This window comes from Amphiura filiformis, chromosome 16 (assembly GCF_039555335.1).
Source record: "Amphiura filiformis chromosome 16, Afil_fr2py, whole genome shotgun sequence".
NCBI lineage: Eukaryota > Metazoa > Echinodermata > Ophiuroidea > Amphilepidida > Amphiuridae > Amphiura > Amphiura filiformis.
This window is the reverse complement of record NC_092643.1, coordinates 8,129,704-8,153,262: the sequence shown is the minus strand read 5'-3', so window position 1 is coordinate 8,153,262 and position 23,559 is coordinate 8,129,704. Positions and strand designations below refer to the sequence as shown.

The following is a 23,559-nucleotide window of genomic DNA, read 5'->3' as shown; positions in this document are numbered from 1 at the left end:
GGACGCGCCATTAGACTTCAAGGTGGGGGTTTGGAAGTTTTGAAAAAATAAAAAACTTCCCCCATATCCCACTACATGAGCAAAAACAAACAACTTTCCCCACCAACACTAAAAAAAAAGGCTTTCCCTGTCTAACTGTGTATAAATGCTTGAAATCAAAAAAAATCCCTGACCCAACTTCCTAACCCCCACCCCCCTTGAATTCTAATGGTGCGTCCCTAACTTCCGGGTTTCACTCCTATTCTGACCCCGTTTACCTTCAATGAACTTGTATATCTTTGTTAAATCAATATGTTTTGATACAACTACCTTACAATTTCTGTATTAATGGGCCTCAACTACCGGTTTTCCAATGTGGAAATACCATACTTTTTCTTCTTTGTTTTGTCCTAGCTATGTCAAACTACATTATAACTTGACATTATCTTCTTGTAGCACACTTTGGGGGAAATTAAACCGTTAATGGTTAGCCAGATCCCAAAAATGTTCACTCACGTGAATATGAGATTTTTACTGCAAATAGCCACAATCTTTATTGGCGTAGGGGCAAACGAGTTGCCTATGGAGACTCTTAGCGACAATATCAGCGACAAAATGATGTGCAACGTTTTGCAATTGTACATTAATATTTGATGAATATCAGTTTATCAACTGTTCATCTCGTCAACTACAGGATCTGCCAAGAGATTTTCCTGCAACTACTGTGGAATTGTAAGTAAACAAGTATAATATTCGTATGTAAGTTAATATTATTGGGAATAGTTCTAAGTGTTCATTAAGGTTACTTGCCCATCAATTTCATTCAGAAAAAAAAAAAAAAAACGGCACAGCGCATTAGTAAAAGAATAAAAATACTAAAATTTTCACCGGGGTTCGAACCACTGCCAATTGCACTATGAATGCTAAAGATGCCTACTGTGGTTAACATTCGGCGATTTTAAAAGATATACATATCAACACGTTTCTAGTGTATTGGAAATCAGATTTAGGTAGGAATACGGTCATAGAAAGACATATGACTCTACTTGTCTGTTTGTTTTTCATTTAATACAAATTAAGTTTGATGAATTGAACTGGGACTCTTAGGACTCGTGATAAACGACGATTAATTTAGTAATAATAAAATGAAAACGCTGGGTCATTCACGACGTCATTTGTAATTCATGTCAAAACCTGGGGAGGACCACACACATCCGTGTTGCAAGTATACGTGCGCAATCGATACTCAATGATCCAGACAATAGCGTTTGAAAATACCGCCCTTATGTCACTTGCAGGAAGATATACTATAGGTCTACCCTAATAGCTAACAATAGATACCCCACCGTAAATAGCTCTCTTCATTACCTCGCTGATCCAGTATATACGCGTAGCGTACGCACTTTTGAACCATATCTTGTTCAAAAATGATAGGAAGGGACTGTTTTCAGCTAAAATGTTGGTTATCAGCAGATGCTTGATGATACCGGAAAGTGTTGCAGAAAGGTAAGCGTACTCTTTATTTATTCAAAATATCACATATCAATGAATTTAAATTGGAAATCCAAAACGGAAATGTCAGGTCAAAATTTTCACCTTAAAATTATTGTGAAATAAAATCACACCAAATTTAGGCTCCGCAAACAACGTCCAATTATTCCCATTGGTGTGTGCTACACGTGCATATAATAAATTATGATTTTGGGGCTAATTTGAGAAGAATTTTTTTGATCAAAAACATCGACAATTCAAGACACTGTAAAAACAAATCAAGAATTTTCTGGGATAATTGCAACTAAGTACAATGAAAGTTATGATCTAAGCTACCAGATACATCATTAATTTCCTGACTATGATATTTAGTTGTGGGAAAAGATTACTTTAATGTTTTGGCAGGATTATTTCCCGCCAAAAATTTCAACCAAAAAGAGCATGTATCCTTAATGGTGTGGTTTGTATGGAAACTTAACAGTGTTACCGAGAAGTCTAGTCTGAGTTATAGATTGGGAAATTGACTACTACACGCTAGCTATGTGTAGGAGTATAGCATGTTAATAATTGAGTTGGTTCGATTCTCGGGCTTCACCCTCGTCTCGGCAGTGGCAGCGCTACGGAGTTTTCCCCTCCCCCCACTTTTGAGGGGAACACCCAAAAGTACGTAAATGTCTACTACAAAATTTGTCGACCCCCCCCTGAAATTCACTTTGCCCCCCCATGCCCTCCCAGACCAAAAACCTGGTGCCACCACTGCGTTTTGGGCTTCGCCCTCATTTTGACCCCCTAAAGCGGTTTATTCCCACCTGGACTAATCCCATTTGGTCCAATCCCACTTAGTCCATCCAATCTCATTTGGTCCAATCCCAACTTGGTGCATGTCCCACTAGGGCCATGTCCCACTTGGACCATGTCCCACTGGGGCCATATATGTCCAACTTGGTGCATGTCCCACTAGGACCATGTCCTACTTGGTCCATGTCCCATTAGGGCCATGTCCCACTTGGTCCATGTCCCACTAGGGACATGTCCCTAATTACGTAATAAATATTTATGAGGTATAGTAAAATTAATAAGCTTACTGTACACGTAAATATCACAAGAAGTACTAAAAAGTAGCGCACTGTAAGTTTTGTTTTCGAAAAAAAGTATTGTATTTTGCTTTTTGGTTTCCAGACTTGTTTTTTTCAGTGTATTTTTGTTCTTATTTGATACCTCTTTTAGGAACTTTGAACACAACCAAATCAGATCACAAATTAAGCTACCGTCGTCAATACTTCATTTGTAAGTATTTTTTCGTTAACAAAGTCTAACCGATAACCGATAGCAAAAACAAACAGGGAATAGTGAATTAGACACTCATATGCCTAAGCCTGCATTAACACATACCCCAACCCCCCACATATCCAGTCCACATATCCCCACATGTATACACCCACACAGAAGACCTCAATTTTTTTGGTGTTTTGGGGGAAAAAATTGATATCTTCAATACGAAAGGTCAAAAAATTTCAAGTATCGTCGGCTTTATATCCAGGCCCAGCTACATAAACTACAGCTACATGTACTTCGAGGGTTGTTAAAATCAAAAATATCAATTTTAAATCATTTGCCATAAAATGTGTATTATTTCGCGCATTAATAATTATTTGATAACAGAAGGACCATATGACTTCGGCAGTATATTGTGGTATACCACTGTCACCCAGGGGTCATACTTTCTTGGGATTTCAGGATCATATGGAAAGATTTCTATACAAAAAAAGATTTCCTTATAAACCATCATGCGCACAGTTTCCACCTCGATACACCTAAGCACACATTTTCGTCCAAGAGCTTCCAGGCAGAGAACAACAAGCAGCGAATGTCTCCACCACAGTCTTTGATTACACTACACGGTTGAGTGTATAGCAATGTGAGAGCTGTGGAGCTTCAAGCTAAAAATTGGACTCTTTGATTGGTTTTTGTCAAAACCTCAACTGTTCCCCGCATCCAATCAGAATTGTTTTATATCAAACGAAAGCTAACACTTCCCCCTAAAACATATTTCGTCAGTAGGTCAACAGATAACGTAATTCATTGCTATAGCGAGGTGGTAAATCTGTTGAAAACTACTTATCCAAGCACGGGCCTTATGATGAGTGTCACCTTCGGGTTAGGGAAATATTTTCATTATATTTTTCCTTTTTTCCTTTTCATTTGACACGATTGGTTGGTTGGTTGGTTGGTTGGTTGGTTGGTTGTTTGGTTGGTTGGTTGTTTGGTTGGCTGGTTGGTTGGTTGGTTGGTTGGTTGGTTGGTTGGTTGGTTGGTTGGTTGGTTGGTTGGTTGGTTGGTTGGTTGGTTGGTTGGTTGGTTGGTTGGTTGGTTGGTTGGTTGGTTGGTTGGTTGGTTGGTTGGTTGGTTGGTTGGTTGGTTAGTTAGTTAGTTAGTTAGTTAGTTAGTTAGTTAGTTAGTTAGTTTCATGGTTCAACAATAATGTAACCTATAACAATTATTGTCTATTCACCATCATCTTCTTTATATACATGATCATGATGCCAATGGTAACATTTTGTCTATAGGTACGGGCAAGATAATCAGCTAACAGACATCGTTGGCATGTTCAGCAACACTTCCAAGATACGCATTGTGTAAGTTGAGAATTAAAAGGGTACCTCGAGTGATCCATAGTCTTATCACCCAACTTTCTCCAAAGAAGTCGATATTTTTATATACCATGTGGCATAAGTATTGTGGCCCCAGGCCTGAGTCCCACGTTCCCTGCTTGTGTTCCAGTTTTCTCCTATTAGTTTTTAAATTTTGCCCTTAAGATCAAATAAAGTTGGAAAGTACTCAAACCTCATGGACTTTAATTGCGACTGTGATGTCTCAATCAACTGAAATTTTGGAATAAGCTGTCTTCGTCGAAAAAGACGATGCTAAAATCACGAAAGCAAAATAGTATAATAACATACAGTAACATAACGAAATAGCGAAATAGTTTTTCATTTTGTCTGATATCAAATCATTGAAAGTTTTCCATTTGGTCTGATATCCATTCATAGCTGTTGTTGTTTTATGGAAGTGGTGCGTGATTTGCCATGATATCCTTCAACATGTTCAATAATAAGAAATTCAATACGCGTATTACATAACAAGTGGGTGGATTAACGTCCGATCTGTATTTCTCGTTATGTAATATGTCTATTGCATTGTGGAAAGGGATTGACTACATCTATGTGCAACACAATAAAAACAAGGTCAATTTTAGAACACAAACATGATTAAGCCAACAAAAAAGTTTGTTTCCACAGGCAGGTCTGTAAAGTGCAATGCGCAAATGCGGTTTTTAAAAACAATATGAAAAAAGCACATGCAAACAACACCATTGTTAAATAAAGTAAATAAAACACGTAAAAACCTCTATATTATATTACCCTTTTTATTTCTATGATGTAGGGATCTACGCCACAACCTTATCACTTCTATTCCAAAAGGAACCTTTGCATCTTGTCACAGGATGACCGAGTTGTAAGTATCCAATAGCATTTTGAAAACGATTAAAGTCACATATGTCCCGTGTGTCAATCTGTTATTTTGGACACATGACGAAATCAATGGCTCAGAACCATAAAGCCTTTACTCACCGTTTGGCCATTTTTGAGATTTTGGTACCAAAACAATCACCCGCACCCACAATCTTTCAATCATTAAAGTTTAACCCAATCAAACTTCACATTGCAGATATGATATAATTCCACTTAACCACATCTCAATAATAGCCAACTGCAGTAAGCCAGAAAACCTCAACTTATACAGTTCCTGAGTTATAGGCATAACACATGAGATATTGCAAACTATTCTTTGGTTAGAATGTTTTTCCAGGCGGAACAATTTGAGAACATTTTGAACAAAATCAGAGCATTTTGAGTTTTTTTTACCCCTGAACATAATTCTGGAGAACAAAATTTGACATTTGACCTTTATGCTATAACTCAAGAACTGGACAATGAGATGAATACAATTGGATAGTTTTTATCCATGTCCTCCCAATTTTGACATTTGAGGCCTGCATTAGCGGCTATTTTGGAAATTTGCAAATTATCATATTTCCATATGCCCTTTTTGTCCTCTTTGGATGTGAGGGTGTTTAGAGTCACCAGCAAGCAGTAACATTAGAAATGACATCTCCTCTGGTAGCCGGGATGGGGTCCATACAGTAGCGTCTCCTCTGGTACCCGGGATGGGGGTCCATACAGTAGCGTAGCCAGGATTTTGGTGTGAGGGTGCAAAGCCAAATTTTCGTCCCCATTTGTCAATTTTTGTCAATTTTTGAGTCATTTTATGAACAAAAAAAGGAAGGTTTTATTTCAAACTCTAATGGTGACCCACAGGTCAAATTGCTAGAATTGTACATTAAGCACAACTAAACAGAAACAATGCAATTTGCAGGCAGCAGCTTAATCAGTGCCAATATTGCAACATTGAAACAAATAACTATACAAATATCCAATCCAACCCAACCCCATCCCCCAGTAGGCAATGAGGATAAAGTGCCTTGCCCAAGGACACAACACGTTGGCACGAGCGGGGCTCGAACTCGCAACCTATGAATTATGAGTCGGGCGCCTTATCCACTCGGCCACACGTGCTCCTGAACAATTTACTGTATCCATTTTATCCCTGAAAAATGTCTGTGTGCATGGGCACTCTAACCCTTACACTACCCTAACTCACCCCCGTTACGTACACCACTGGGTCTGTTATCATCTAATTAACGCATCATAAGACTTTGTTTTTTGTCTTGAAATTAACGGTCTTGAAGGTAATGGAGCCCCTCACATTGATGTCTTCACCGATCGTAAACATGCTGTTGATGCTTTTTTTCAGATACCTCTGCCATAATCCAATCAAATATTTCAACGCAGACTCCTTCATCGGGTTAACAAGTTTACAGTATCTGTGAGTATTATATAATTATTTCTAATCAAATATTTCAATGCAGACTCCTTCATCGGGTTAACAAGGTTACAGTATCTGTGAGTATTATATAATTATTTCTAATCAAATATTTCAACGCAGACTCCTTCATTGGGTTAACAAGGTTACAGTATCTGTGAGTATTATATAATTATTTCTAATCAAATATTTCAATGTAGACTCCTTCATCGGGTTAACAAGGTTACAGTATCTGTGAGTATTATATAATTATTTCTAATCAAATATTTCAATGCAGACTCCTTCATCGGGTTAACAAGGTTACAGTATCTGTGAGTATTATATAATTATTTCTAATCAAATATTTCAATGCAGACTCCTTCATCGGGTTAACAAGGTTACAGTATCTGTGAGTATTATATAATTATTTCTAATCAAATATTTCAATGCAGACTCTTTCATCGGGTTAACAAGGTTACAGTATCTGTGAGTATTATATAATTATTTCTAATCAAATATTTCAATGCAGACTCCTTCATCGGGTTAACAAGGTTACAGTATCTGTGAGTATTATATAATTATTTCAAATCAAATATTTCAATGTAGACTCCTTCATCGGGTTAACAAGGTTACAGTATCTGTGAGTATTATATAATTATTTCAAATCAAATATTTCAATGCAGACTCCTTCATCGGGTTAACAAGTTTACAGTATCTGTGAGTATTATATAATTATTTCTATTCTGTTGTATTGGGACTATTTTTTATCTGATGAAATATTACACTCTTAACAATCTTAATAAATAAAATACAATATTTCATTATTCTACGTTTACCACAGTAAAATGACAGACATTAACGGGACCATCGTAGAGGTGGATCTATTCAGAGAAATCCGTCACTCTCTTCAAAGACTGTAAGTTTGCTAACCTTTATTGCTGACCTAAAAATAAAATAATAAATTCTTGGTCGGAGATGGGTGGAATAATAATTTCGAGGGCAAAGACGGAAAAAATCCCGATTGCATCATTTTGACCCGGTATATCGGTGATGTATAATACACATATTTTTTTAGAAAGACTGCCCATGTAAAGTCTTTGAGTTTCTAAAAAGGGCTTTATTGGTACAATGTGCGTGCGTAGTAGTATAGTGCCGAAAAATTGGCATTTTACACTATCTTAGCCCATGATCGTGGTGAATTTTGTTGGGAAACGGGCTCCTTTTCTCATTTTCTTTTCCTTTGCCTCCCCGACGTTCTCCTTCATTTTTTGTCAGAGGGCACTTTTCTCTTCTTTTTTGGTTGTCAGGGGCACTCTGTCCTCTGCATCTCCCACCTCCCGCTGGCTACGCTACTGACCTTGTTGAACCTGAACTGTTCAAACCTGGCAACCATGATTTTCAAGATGCGCCTTATATTACATACACGTGTTTGGCCTTGGTTCAATAGTGGGAAGTGCAGATGTACCGGAAGTGAAATTCCTAAAATGTTACTAAAAACGTACGTTTTTTGAAAAATATTTTACTCATATGTGGGAAAAATCGTCGCAACATAAATATCATGCTGCAAATGTTTGATATAACTGCAAACGTAGTTTACCATAATTTTCAGTCGTAACTGTAAAATTCACAAATTTACTAAGCTATGGACCTATATCGTGTATCTAAATTATATTCTTAAACACTTGAGAACGTTCCTGCAATCTCATTGGTTCTTACCCGTGTGATATGACACGATATCACACGGGTCGGCGCGTGTGCATCAACGCGATTCGCGGGCTCGCTATTTGAACGAATCGGAGGCGCATAGCAACAACGGGACTGATCGATTTTAAGCCCTAGGTAGCTCCTTGTAAAATGTAGGATTTAATTTGATTAAAATTACTTATGATATTTCTATTTGAATTGAGGTGTTTAAGAATGAGAATAAAGGTATTGTTTTTAGCCGCTTTCGTGCATCTATCAGCTCTGTTCCACCATGGATAGTTCAACATCGTTTCCTCAGAAGTGTCACACTGTGTTGCGTTTCAGACGCAATCGGGTCACATTATTGCTGTTAATGGACGAACCCTCACGTGACACGGTGCTTCATTTTAAATAATAAGCAAACGTCTCTTCAAGAGGTGCACTATTAAAAAAAACCTTTATGCTCATGTTATTTTTCAGCGATATAAGATCTTGGCCTGAACTAAGGAAAATTGAAGCAGGTGCATTGAACTTTTCACTCGCAGAGCTGTAAGTAATAATCTAGTGTGTTATTAGACATGCAGTTGTCATTGCCAGTGCATTTTGTGGTAATCTGTTATTTGCTGTTGATGTAGACCCTCCCTCGGGGCCAATGGAGAACGACTGGTAATGTAGATTATACAACATTAAATAAACCCGATACATGGACCCTCCCAATGTGTAGGCAAGTTGCATTCCAGCTTCCAGCATTTTGTGGGAGTTCACTTTTACCGATCGTGGATCAGAAGAGTTGTCTATATATCACGTCCGTGGTCTCACTGTCTTGCCATTTGTGTAAGCGGCTACTTAACCTGACCAATCAACGTAGATCTCAGTAAGCAAGGCGATATTTGAAATAGGTTTTCATTGATAGTCTATTGATCATAACCAACACGCGCGCAAAATGACAATAGAACTGGGTCATGCATGTTATGTGCCTACCATATTTGAATTGACAATGCCTGGCTATCATAATTGACGCCACAGTCACGTTACATAGCTTGATAAATATTTGGAAGGGAGTTTACTATCAAAGCGGAACAGCCTGGGTTTAGGAGAGCTATTATAAAAAAAAATGAATAAGTTGGTCTGTAGATTATTTGAGTTTTCGTCGACACACAGTGCTCTAGGAGGACTATAACTTGGTTGTCATTTATAATTAGGGCTTAGTGGTGTGTTGTTTTAATCTTTGGAGTGAAGGAGAAGGTGGTTTTAGCTCTAATTATTTACCCACAGATGGAACCCAGACTGTGGGGCAGTCTACTGTTGATGTTGTATACGATGACATTACAGTGCGTCTCAGAAAAACCGCATCATGTACCAATAATACAACTCCGATCTTTCAATGATTATCTTCGTTTAGACTATCACTGGAGTATTAGGTGGTGATAGAACTTTCACAGTTCCTGCATCAAAAGAGTGGGATAAGCTATCTATCTCCATCTACAAATATTCTCAGAAAAGCTATTGAAACTCATTTTTCTGTTTTATTTGTATTGTATTATGTATTTTAAGATGCACAAGCAAAAGTACTTTAGTAGTTTTAAGTGGTGGTAGTAGTAAGGTTTATATTTTGTACGCGTTCCGAGCCTTTTGGAAATGGCGCAAATGCTCTTTGTATTACATTGTATTGTATATTGTATTGTATTGTATTGTATTGTATTGTATTGTATTGTATTGTATTTCATCATGTTCAAATTCTCAATTCCAATAATGAACAGGGTGTCCAAAAAAAAAGAGGCCCCACATTGCACCCTCTTTTTCTCCTATTTTTGAATAGTTGATCAAATATATTTTGGTATATAAAGAAACCTTAAATCGGTAACTTTAATAAACCAAAACAATTATTTCAATCGGCTCATAACGTTTGAAGATATGTCCTTTTAAAGAAATGTATCCGTTTTTCACTCTGTCCACGGAGGAGGTTTGGCTACTTCAAATATTGAAAAGTGCATATACCATGCATGAATATAAAACATTCCTAGATGATAACATTATAAAATAACAACTTTATTTTAGGAATGGGCTTTACAGGTGGGCTTATGGGTTATGGAATTGGTTAAGTATCCATAATTTGGGCGAAATTGATGTGGGATGGGACTTCTTTTGCTATACTTGCAATTACTTATGTTTTTCTCGTTTCTTGCTTTCTTTTTATTGACAACATAAGTAATTTCTCTTTTTGGAATAAAGGTAGCCCTGAAAAGGGCCGTTTAGTTTGTTTTTGGTTCTTTTGAAGTAAGTTTACTGTGCTGCTAGGCCCTCTACCTGGTTGCCTCCATGACGAATACAGGTTTCAGCCCTAGTTCTCATTGCATTAATTGCGTTGCGTACCATCCGTGTGCGCAGGATACTTACGAATGCAGCAGAAATACGGGGTTGCGAAGATGTTTGAAGCTAGCTGGTGATCCTCGCTTATAGTGAATGCTTTCCAGGGCCTAATGCTATTATCTATCCATGTCATTAACCGTGTGTTTCGTTAAAATCTTTTATGTAGCCAAACCTCATCCGTGGACAGAGTGAAAAACGGGTAAATTTCTTAAAGAGGGCATATCTTCAAAAATTGTCAGCCGATTGAAAGAATTGTTTTGGTTTATTAAAGCTAACAATTTAAGGTTTCTTTACATACCAAAATATATTTGATCAACTTTTCAGAAATTGGAGAAAAAGAGGGCGCAATGTGGGGCCTCTTTTTTTTGGGACACCCTGTATTAAACATAAAACTGAATGGCTTAGTTACTGGAAGAGCTCCAACTCATTGATTTATTCAAGTTTGGATTGAACCGTCGGAATTACATAATTATAAACTGTGATAGAGGGTACACTTAACGTCTCTCTGTGTGTATGGGGTGTATAGGTGAATGAGGGAAGTCGGGGTGAGTGGGTAAACCCCCAAACCGTAGACACACAGCCAACCCCCAAACCGTAGATCAAAAAAAGGCCTAAAAATCTAAAATATAACGACGGGCAGCATCCCACAGGGGAGCGGGGCAAGATTATCGACAGGGAACAGCTTCCTCCTTGCTGCTGCTACCTACCTCAAGTAATCGCAAAAGGCCTAAAATACGTTTAACATTGAATAATCGATTATTGCGAGCAGGTAGAGTGTCAGTCCGTGGTTCTCTGGGTGTACTTTGATAAGGTCCACGATTTGATAATAAAGATTCACGGTTGCTGGTGTTTTCTGCTGTTCATGGTAGACATTTCGAACGTCTTACCAATGGTTATGTGTGGGGGGGCGAATGTATTGCTATTACTTTGAGGAATTACACAAGTCCTCTGAAAACATCGGAAACGGGGTCCTATGTCCTAGCTACCGCCTCTCTTAAGCTACTGTCCTCTGAGCGTTGGCATTTCGTTTGTCATTTTTCAAGTCCTCGAACATAATGCATAATGGTGTGATAATTAGGGTGGGTTTATATGCATGATTTACGTTTTTCTGCTTCTAAATTCCAGCTTCGTTTCAACTGGATCTATGACTTATTTCCCTGGAAGCCTATTTACACCATCAAAGGGAGAAGTTCAATTTGGCCTCTGGTAAGTCCACATTAAATGATCTTTTGGCATAGGAGTATTGAATTTTGCTTTTTTTTCGACATCAGTTCTGTGTTACAATTTTGATATACAGGGTGGTACAAAACAATTTTTTTTAATCTTCATTCATATTTTCACCAAATACTAATAGAAAGATGGTCTTTCAGAATATGCAACAACAATTTAAAACAGATTTTTCAACTTTCAGAACTTAACCTTTGAAATTGGGCAAAGTTGTTTTCGGACCACCTTGTATTTTTGTTGAATCCATGTCCATGTCCTTCTTACGTGTGTCAAATTGAATATAATGATGATCAAGTCAATTATAAATGGTTTAATACGAACATTATAAGTTTGTGCAGCACTGGGGATTTATTGATTTTGTAATTTAGAATTGTATTTTCCTATGTTTTCTCTTTTTTACATAAAAATAAAAATATTCCTGCATTTTCAAATTAAAAACCCAAAATAATGCAGATAAAAACAAAATGCGCGCAGCATACGGACAGCAAACTGAATATGTATTTTAATACAAAAAATAAATGATGACATTTTGCTCAAACACTTTAGCACTCTGCATGCTCGATGGGATAAATCAGTTGTTGACATATCGGCAAAGGCTTTCACTGGAATAGGACAAGTATCAGAACTGTAAGTGTAAAACTATACTCATCCACTATTTTAAATATTTTCAATTACTTCAATTTGAATAATTTCGTTCCAAAGCTTGATATAAGGGGTGTCATTTTAGCCTCATGTGCATTATTTTTCTCGCGAGGGGAAACGCCAAAAACTTAACTCAAGAACGGCAAGACCTGTGGAAATATAAATGCGATTGGCTCTCTTGACTCATTTGCTATAAGATCAATGTATTAATATTAAGAGGACAACGCAAAATATCAATGACGTCCTATAAACGAAAGTGCTTTGTTAAGAGGCTGACCCCCTACCGCCATACAATGTTTGAAATATTGAAACCGAGAGATCAACTTTAACTTTTTTACAAATGTAATCGGTCTTTTTGACCCCTTCCTCCTAACTAAAGAAATATCGTTTATAATATGTACGCTAATCGAACTATTCGTTTGTTCCCTAAAAACTACACTACAGTTTTTTTGTTAAATTGAAAAATTGAAAATTAAAAAGCCTTAACCATGTAAACGGGTTATGGTGTTCGAAATCTGCGATTAACTTGGGTCATGGTGTCAAATATGAGGCATGTCCCCGGGTTTGGCCACTGATCCTGGTTTGACGTAGCTCAGTATAAAATCATTCCGGTTATTTAAGGGAAAGGCTAAAACAATATTATTCTGAATATATTATTGAGTGAATAATAGAGGTTATCCACTTTACTCAAAAGGCGCTGGTTCCCGTAGTATTCCTCATTCAAACCAATTCAATGCCCGACCTCGGAGTTCCCTGCATTACTTTGGCGGGTTATTTTGAAACAGTCATGTTTGCTCATGCAGGTACGTGCTAGTAAAGGGGCACGATATGCATTGTATTTCACTTCTCTTATTCACATAATGTACAGATACTGCGTTTTACCAAATATGGTTGTAATTGTTATACATTTTATCATACCTTTAGGGGTCTGGCAGACCACTCTTTGAAACATTTACCAGAGGATTTGTTTACAAACACCAGCATCATTTTAGGAGTGTAAGCTTGAATTTTAGTTGTATATCTATAAAATTCATCATTAAATTAAAAATATTGAGATGGGGAAATTACTACATTAGGCAAGCGGAAATAAATTTGCAATCAAGGGTGAGAGCACCCTAAACATTTTTTCCAAGAATCGAGAGCAGATTGTCAAGGGCTTGATCAGATAGTACTGTTTTGGTGTTTGTTGTAAGATACTATGACAACACTAAGATGGACGACACCGGAAGCGTAGATCTACCATTTTGATTTGGTTTGTCTGTTCGCAGGTACTTGGAAAGTAATAAACTTGAAGATTTGCCAGTTGGATTCCTGCGTTCATCACCTCAACTAGAGTTTCTTAGCTTATACAACAACCGTCTCAAGCACATTTCAGCAGATATATTGATGGGTTTGAATGGATTGAAGCACCTGTAAGAAATGATTCAAATAAATGCTTAAACAAGTAATTACTCCAAGGTATCACATACTGAGAAATTTTTGTAATAATGTTGCTTATAACGATCTATTTTTATATATTAAAAGGTACCTGTTTCAAAACTTGATCATGGAAGTTCCTCCTTTGACATTCTACAAAACAAGTTTGAAACAACTGTAAGTAAACCAAGTTTGATTTATTCAATATCCAAACCTCGCATAGGAAATACCTAGTAGACACAGGGTTGATAAATCAACGTTGAATCGACGTCACAATTTCAACGGTTTAAATGATTCAGACTTGAAAGTTTGCGACAAAGTCAAGTTTACACCCAATCAACGATGATGTGCGTCCGCATTCCAACCTGACACCATCATGTTGATTATCGACGAGTTGATACTTCAACGTCGATTCAACGTTGATGTTGATCTTGTAGCTTTGTGTGTTTAGTTTTAGGAAAGATCATCATAAGACTGATCACATAGTAAATACTTTGATGAGAAAAGTATAGAAGAGGAGAGGAAGACATCGAACTTGGTGATAGAAGAGATGAAATGAGATAAAAAGAGAAGAGTACGTATAGAGAAGAGAATACAAGACATAACAATGCAAGAACAAAGAAAGGAATATTACGAATAGGAAAGGAACGCTGCAAAAAGGCAAGAAGTGGATATAAGAGAAGGAACAAGGAAGGGAAAGAAGAACAGAGCGCAGACAATGTAAATTTTTTTTAACAAAAAGGCTAACTGCGTGACATCCGGTACCGGTGGTAGTTTCACACAGCTACAATAAATTAAACTAGAACCATTTTTGCTTTATTGAGTGACTTAAAACCATTGTTATACCGTCCAATTTTTATTGTTATAATTTATTGCTTCCTTGTTTCAGGTGTATTTTTAACAACAATATCTCTTCTATACGAAAATCTGCACTTGACACATCAAGTAAAACCCTAGAATCGACGTAAGTTCAAATACTAAATTAATATTGCTGGGTTTTTTTTCGAATCGAATTATGTTGTAAATAGGCCAAGGCCTCATGATCATAATTGTATATAGAATAATATTTCCTGAAGCTTACAGTGTAAAAAAGTGAAAAATGTTGCCATTAATGGCTTCATTAAAAAATTCAGACGTCGTGCGGGCATATCCTAATTTTCGCCAGCGTCTCCGCAGCAACTAAAATTTTCCCAGCGTTTTTCGCTGTAGAAAACATCGAGAACATAGCTAATCACAAGACTGTGAACCGAATGGTACTGCGGGGAACTGTAAACGCACGTCAAATTGCCCGCAAAGATATCGGACTATATCTAAGTTTCAACTGAACAGAGTATATTTAATTATAATTGTTGAAGACAAAGCAATGATGATGTAGACAGTGGCGGCACTATACAGGGGACAGGGGCATTCCCCCAATATTTTTTATGCCCAACCAGTCCCCCTCTGAAATTCACTTTACCCCCATTGCCCCTCCCCAGAAAAAATCTGGATGTACAGTGTTATTTTGTTAATTTTCATTTATGTCTATGTTCTTTTCACTATAGTTATATGTATTATAACGACATAAACACCATTGACGATAATGCATTTGACGGGCTAGCAAATAACAGCACAGTGTAAGTATACTTTTCATGTTTGTAGCTGGAGCATAGTAATACCGTTAAATAAAAGATGTATATTTCTGTGCTAAAAACAACCACGCCTAGAACCTATTTCCCGCCAACTTCCACAAACACGGTACTTTCTTCCGAGCCAATGCTCACGTATTTTAATGACGGTGACTGTGGAGGTATATAACAGCGTGTTCCAAAATCGAGTAGTAGCCAAAATCAAAAGCTTATCTACAAGATTTTTTACAGAATTTTTCACCCATTTTACTGTTTTACCTTATGTAATATTTTTTTTCTTACTGTGATTTCCTAAAATTTGTATGATATGCTTCAGTTAGTATATTTTACAAAATATTGATGTCTTAATGCCGGTTTCTTCCACGCGATTCTGATGAAAATTTCCCAGAATGAAATAGAAATTTGAATATTTTTATTTCGTATGCCCAATGCAAAAGTTCACGGTCACATTATTTTTAGAATGAGGTCACGTCAATAATATGACGTACTATTCGTACTATGATATGAACGTTTCGACAGTATTTTTGTTCTTAAATTTTTGATATTTAACAGTCCTCGAAGTAAACTTTCTAAATCTAATGATATGTGCCTAAAGTGTATGCAGCTGGGATGCAAAGCCGACGATCAATTTTGACCTTTCATATTGAATATACATTTTATTCCCAAAAAGACCTCATGTTTTTGGGTGTTTTTTATTTTTTGGGGGGGGTCTATATCTTCAATACGAAAGGTCAAAATTTTTAATTGATCGCGAATTTTTAAAAAATCCAAATTATTTGATATCAGAAAAACATTCTTCGTATTTAGAATGCAATTCGACATGTCTGATGTGCTCTCATGTGCCCATAATAAATACTGTCCAAACGTTCATACCCCAGCCCTCAATAGTATGCTCGTATTATAGGTTGTAACCCAGAAGATTTGGTAACAATCCACGCCCTACTTACAAAATTGGCTCGTAGACGAGAGTTAACAATGACTGACAATGATTATTTTGTTACAGATATCTTTCGACTAGTCATCTATCTAAATGGCCTCAGTACCATGCTAATGTCAATGTGTAAGTACATATACACAATACGTATACATTATTTGTTTCCAAAACGTTATTGCATGTTATACGAATAGTAATTTGTTGCATAACCAACGTCCATTATTTAATTATAAAAAAAATATTTAAAAGTATTATAAATATTCCAAATTTCATCAGAAAATACCACTTATTAAATCTTATTAATAATATTTTAAATAAATATTGTCAGTATTATGAATATTACAACTATGATTCTGATTCTAATTTTGAATACCCCGGAATGGCCCGGATGACCTCAAAATGACCTTCAAAAAATTTGACTCTAAAAATTAATGTTGACTGTACCCACCAAGTTTTATGCCCATACGACAGTACTATTACATTATTATTAGTACAGATTATTATTATTAGTGTTATTATTATTATTATTATTATTATTATTATTATTATTATTATTATTATTATTATTATTATTATTATTATATATATTTTTTTTTTTCAGGTTTGCTGTTGGTGATTACACAAATATTCATCTTTCTGCTTATTATAATTTGTACTCGGGGATGGCGAAATTTGGCTTTCAATGTAAAGAGCATCAGTGTGTTCCTTGTATGCCGGGCACATACTGTAACCAAGATGACAAGGGTTGCATCAACTGTCCTGCAGGTATATGTCTAAAAACTGTAGTGTAATCATGGTAATAACTTATTTTTCCGGGGTAATCTGCAACATAAATCCATATCATTTGTGGTGATAATAGCGAATAATTTTTCCCGTAATCCTTAGCAAAACAGGCAAGAAACGGCGAAACTGCCCGGACGTTTAACGCGATACCCCCCCACCACCACCACCACCCCTGTGCGCTTTGTGCTCTTATCCGTTCCAGAATAAAATGTGCACAAAATAATTATATGTAACATTTTGGGTTGAAAATGAATAGAAACAAAAAACACCCAAACGAATTTAGACTAGTACTATATTGCTTGATAATATGAACACGCCTTCGCAGTCATTTCTCATAATTTCGTGTTTACGTGCTAAACAAATGACGACGTCAAATTTAGTTAATCTTGTCCCCCTACCCCGGAAATGAGTTTCACGGGGTTACAAAGCCGCTAGTACTTTTCCACCCGGTCATTGTGTTACCAAAATGTCCCTTAAGTAAAACATAAATCGTAACAAAAGATATTCACGCAATATGAAATTCATATACTCTTTTTTCTAAATCAGTATTTTACTCGAGTTTCATCATGTTCATTGTTCTTCTCTATACAGGTGGATATTATCAGGAACGAAGGGGACAAGTGTCGGAAGAACGAGGAGGCATCGGATGTAAATTGTGCACAAATGGTACCTTTGTTTCTCCTTATCAAGCTCCTGGAAGACAAGCAGCAGATTGTGAAGTATGTCCAATTGGTACCAACAAGACAAAGTTCGCAGGATTCCGTGCTTGTCCTTGCTTAGATGGATACTACAGAAAAGATAGATTTGGTCCTTGTATGCTTTGCCCAGAACAAGGTATCGACTGTACAGATGAGTATCAGAAGCTTCAGCCAGGGTTTTGGTGGACGTGGAATTGGAACGTCTCAACAAATTCGTACAATTTTGAAATTCCTCAAAACCTGAGTACCAAATACAAATCATTTGTCTCCAATTTACTGATACCTGGTACATCTTATAAGCAGAAAAGTACGAAATTTGACAATCCACTACCTAAGCCATTTCCGTGCCTCCGAGGTAATGACTCTTGTCCAGCTTTGAATGGAATTGATGAATCGTGTGAAGAAGGATATGAAGGATGGCTTTGTTCCAGATGTAGCGACGACTTCTATTCATGGTTTGAATATTGTATCGCATGTCCACCAATCTGGCATCTGATTTTAGAGGCTTTGGGTGTTATTATTCTGATGGGTATACTTGTGGCGGTCACAATTTGGGATATAAGAAGGCGAGACAACAGTGGTCGTTCCCTAATAGACATCCTTGTTGCTCGATTCAAAATTGTCCTGGGTTATTATCAGATAGCTGGTGCTATATTTACATCTCTTCATAACATTCATTGGCCACAAGGAATCTCAAATCTTGCTACGTTGTTCAGAGCATTGGAACTAAACATATTCAAGATTGTAGCTAAACCCCGATGCTTCATAAAAACCCTTGAATTGAACATCTACAATGAATTTGTTCTTGGATTGATCGTCTGTTGTCTTGCCATTGCTTTGCCATCTATTGTTTACTCGTGCACATGGCTATACCTCAAGGTAAAGTTTTTCACATATGGCAATGACCATGTTAACGGGAGGACCAACTTGAAACGCTTGCGCCCAAAGTCTTACTTGTTTGTAATCCTAATCCTGTTTATCTCTTACCCTAGTCTGTGTGATGTGATCTTATCATTATTGCCAGTAGCGTGTCAAACATTCTGCGTTGATGAAAACGATCTTTACTGTACGCACCGAGTAAGGTCAGATTACTCAATCGACTGTGATACCCAGAAACACAAGAACTACATCAAGGCAGCTTATTTTGCTTTACTTTACATTGTTGGGTTCCCTTTGACGGCGTTCCTTGTAATTCTGAAGAATTCTCCTCGTAAGTTGACAGCAATCAAAGAATACCAAGAGAATGACAATGATTCCAATTGTACAGAATTATCTGCAATTGAAGAAGATGATGAAGACAATAACAATAACAGGAGAGAAAACGACCTTGACGAGACAGGTAACACCGCTGTGGAAAATGAGGAGACTGAAAGTGTGGCATCAGAGGAGAGTGCAACTGTTCTCGAAGATTGTGACATTGCAGAGATGAACAATCACACTTTGAAATATCCATTGTATATTCGGTTTCTCTGTGAGAACTACAAGCCAGAATACTGGTATTGGGAGATAGTAGAACTATCCCGTAAAGTGCTGCAAACGTCTCTTGTAGTTCTCTTCGGCTCAGGGGACCCCTTACTTTAGGAGCTACTATAGCTATGTCAGTGGTGTTCCTCACGAGCCATGCTTATTTCAAACCGATGAAAGATGCATTCGAACATTGGCTGCAGATGACTTCACTTGTAGCTATCTTTCTCAACTTACTTTGTGCTGAGGTTCTACTGGTTCCTATGGACTCATCTGGATACCGACAAACAGCAATGGCTGTGTTCATAATTTCACTCAATGTGTCTGTTGTGCTCCTCGCCATTGGTGAGTATAATACACTTTTAAACCACACTTCAATAAATTAATCGAGTTAAATAATTAGAGATGTACTTTATTACCTGACCAACTACCACATCCTCGAAAAATTGTTCATGTGTTATCATCAAAAACCTACGACTATTATAGTACGCATACATAAAGCAGTAGTGCATATTATGGCGTGTTCAGGGGATATAGAATTTGTATCCAATTTGATGTTTTTCTATTTACCAACAAATTACAACACCGTCAAAATAGAAGCATATTAAACCCTTGGTAGTTTTCAATTTTTATATCTTTAGAACAAAATACAAAAAGATCAGGTTATGATGAGGTGATAATCGTCTCTTTTGCACTCTTTTAAAATAATTATTTAGCATTAGTTTCCGATAGACGTTAAAATAATGATCGTTATGGATTATCTGATATAGCGTATATGTCCATAATATGATAATAATTATTATTAATTTCCGCATTAATTTTATCAATGCAATCCTACTTCATGATTTATCACTTATCTTGCAGGAAATTCAATTCTTATATTGTGGCGAGCAGTGAAGGTACATGGACGTAGTGGAATATGCTCCTGTCGAAATTGTTTGACCATAATAACTGAGATATTATCCAGTGTATCTGGTGTTAGTCGGAATACTCACAGTCCTACTGCAGTTTAAGACACGTCAATATAGTTATTTTAATACAACTATTCAGAGTCGAACCAATTATTCCAACCTTAAGCAGTGTATTATAATAAGTGGTGATGGTGACATAAATATGTGAATATTGAACCTAAATATATTCTACCAAAAGGAGTAAAGATATAATGTAAAATGAAATATATATTACATTAAGTTTATGCAGGGGTCCAACAGGTATGATTACTGAACATTACCTTAACATTCTCTATTTCCTGCTTAAAAAAGTGATGGAATCATCATAATAATCATAGGCTTAGGAACCGGGGGCTTGAGTGATCAGCCCCCTCAATAATTTTGGTGCTGGGACTGGAATACCTTTCAGCCCCCCCCAAGAATCCTAGGTGAACTTAAAAAATTGTGATAAAATAGAGCACCTCCAGTCTCGCCCCACAATTTTTTCACGTTTCAGCCCCCCCCCCCCCCAATGTTGAAAATCCTCCTAAGCCTATGATAATAAACCCAAAACTACCGGGTTTGCCCATATCATTGCAAGTTGTAATACGCTTTAATAAAGATCGCGTTCTTGGTCAAGTATATAGATTCAAGGATACTGGATTTTTACTTCATAATGATTTTTCAGCTAGTACACGTAAGATCCGCAAACTCCTGCTAGATAAAAAGAAAGAAATTGGAGCCGAGGAGCTCCGAGGTGAGAAAAGCAAACTTGAAGTACAAGAAAATGCATGTAACTCTTGTTTACAAATTTGGGATTCAAAGTTGAGAACATTTTATGTATGATCCTGATTTTTTCGGTCATTGTACATCATTTGATATATTTGCTTTGGTTGAAAAGTGGTATAAACATGAATTTGATTTCAAGGAATTATTTTCATGCCCAGATAGAACAGTAGAAGGAGAAAAAGCATGGGCAGATATTCAAGTGGTTTATTAGTGTATATCAAAAAAAAATGGTCCCTGGTATTGTAAATATTGTAAATAACCATCTTGATCGTATACCATTCTGGTTAAAGAAAGATTTGTGATATAGGTGCTGGAATTAAATATCGAACTAACGTTTTCTGGAAAAGAATACGAGTGTTACAATACCCGGTTGCAGGTGGAAAACATAAATAGTTGAATTGTAAAGTAGTTTCGAAATTCATTGATGGTTGCATTGAGGGCAATACGAACCTTAGCATTAATTGAATATATTTATATATATGTGACCTGCTATGACAAAATGACCGTAAAATTGCAAGTTGGTAGTTTCGAGATGTTCTGCCTGCTGCGTTGATGTTCTTCATACGCATCTGTTCAAGCCAATAGTATGTCTGTATGTCCTTTGTGAATGGGGCACAATTGGTCATTCCTGAAGGACATTATTGCGGTTTGTACAAGTGCGCGACAAACAAGAAACATCAACTCAGCAGCCAGGATGTCTCAAAACTACCAACTTGCGACTTTATTCTCATTTCGTTGAATCAGGCCACATAATGCTTCTGTGAACGAGGAATGATTTGCAAAATTTAATCATAAAAGGAGGGAATTTCCCGAAGTTCCTAGTTATGATGTCAGTGTTATACAAATTGTCCACCATGATCGAGTTGAAATCAGTTCAGTGAATCGGAATGTATGATAATCTCAAGGTATGCAACTGTTTGGTAGTCCAGGGAATTCGGTTCCATTTTGCCGCAGTTACCTTTGATTTCTGCACTACATTTGTGCCTAGACTACGTTGATTTAGAGACACATCATGATGTTTTCACCAAGGTATTTTCATCATTGGCAACCGCCATAATTCTGATTGGCCTATGTGGGATTGTTCCATTGAATGGTGACACTTGGGGATTTCGCATACTTTCTAAGAAAGAAGTATATCCAATTCATGTTTGGCCTCCACCTTCGGATGAAGGGGCTCTCAAAAATTGTGGTAAGTTGATAATGATAACAACAATAAGTTAAGTAGTGCAATATTACTAATAACTCCTAAAACTACTAGTGATAATGATGATGATAACTACGATGCCGACGACAACGATGACGACGACGACGACGACGACGATGATGATGATGATGATGATGATGATGATGATGATGATGATGATGATGATGATGATGATGATGATGATGATGATGATGATGATGATGATGATGATTTTGACGAAGACAGATATGAATGATGAGGATCGCTAATACTATTCTCTTTATTCCAGGGCCTCCTGCAAGCTGTTCTGTCAGCCCGTGGCCTTTAGTCCTGAAGCAGAAAACAAGAGTAGAATGTAATATAACTGCAGGTAATTATTATAGTAATTACAATATAATTGAAAAGTTTTAAAATTAATCAATAAATCTTTAAAATCACGTTTTGTTGTTGTTGTTGCTGTAAACTGTTGCCATGTAAACTGTATTGTTGGTATAGTAACGTAAGTAATCTGTTGTGACATGAACGTAACGGGATTTTTTCCATTAATCATGTTATTATAATACAGACCTGGATTTTTTTTACTTAAAAACCATTGTTTTATAAAAACAAAAGTCATTTCTAACGGACGAAACGAATTCTTCTTTAAACAATTACTAAAAAATTAGTTTAGTAATCTTTTTTATCGTTCTCATCTTACTAGCTCACACATTGATTGACGCCGATTTTAACCTTTAATCTAAGCAAATGGCCGTACATTGTTAGCGGTAACGTATGTGGAGAGTGGCGGAACAAAATTGAAATTTGTCCAATAAAGAAAGGAGGTAAGGGGTATTTTGCTATTGTTGTTGTTTGCTATGTCTTATTGTTACATAATCACAGGGCCGGATTGACCTTTTGGGGGGGCCCTGGTGGCAGAATCATTAAAATTTAGAGGGAGACTATTATCTATCACAGTCCTAGTGCAGTTATACTGCACAGCAAACATGATTCGACCTTTGCAGTACTTAAACCTGGTTAACAGGAAACTATTCCAGCAAAATCAATCGATAAAGTCGAGTCTATCCTCCACATTGAATGGTACACTGCACTTATGCCCAAATATGGCACTTGCCAATCAATAATCACCCACTTGAAATCCCCTGGCTCGTTGCACTGGCCAAAGTTATGGACAGATATGGGAGCTGTTTTTTGCTGTTATCTGTCATTTACATATCAGGGAGGTACGAACATTTGCCGATGCCCCACATACTCAGTTTTTAGACTACATGTAATGTATACATTATTCTTGATTGACATCAAGTACAAAAAATATCCGTCAAGTTGTTTAGCTTTAATGCGCTTCGGAAGAGAGCGGTCTACAAGTGAGCGATAGTCACTAAAAGTTGCATTCGATTTACACAGGGAATTTTGCAGGCCATGC

At 36.8% G+C, this 23,559-nt stretch overlaps 1 protein-coding gene across 1 annotated transcript; it reads left to right on the top strand.

The window, feature by feature from the left end:
- Positions 1 to 311: 311 nt before the first annotated feature.
- LOC140135484 (uncharacterized) lies at positions 312 to 21,753 on the top strand. The gene is given in 19 exon segments (XM_072157000.1): positions 312 to 711; positions 2,698 to 2,757; positions 4,038 to 4,106; positions 4,915 to 4,986; positions 6,346 to 6,417; positions 7,235 to 7,309; positions 8,557 to 8,625; positions 11,572 to 11,652; positions 12,220 to 12,300; positions 13,240 to 13,311; positions 13,584 to 13,727; positions 13,840 to 13,908; positions 14,621 to 14,695; positions 15,276 to 15,347; positions 16,363 to 16,419; positions 16,895 to 17,058; positions 17,668 to 19,341; positions 19,344 to 19,583; positions 20,103 to 21,753. Coding segments are annotated over 17 exon segments (3,198 nt in total). The 5' UTR covers positions 312 to 711; positions 2,698 to 2,757; positions 4,038 to 4,074; the 3' UTR covers positions 20,252 to 21,753.
- Positions 21,754 to 23,559: the final 1,806 nt, after the last annotated feature.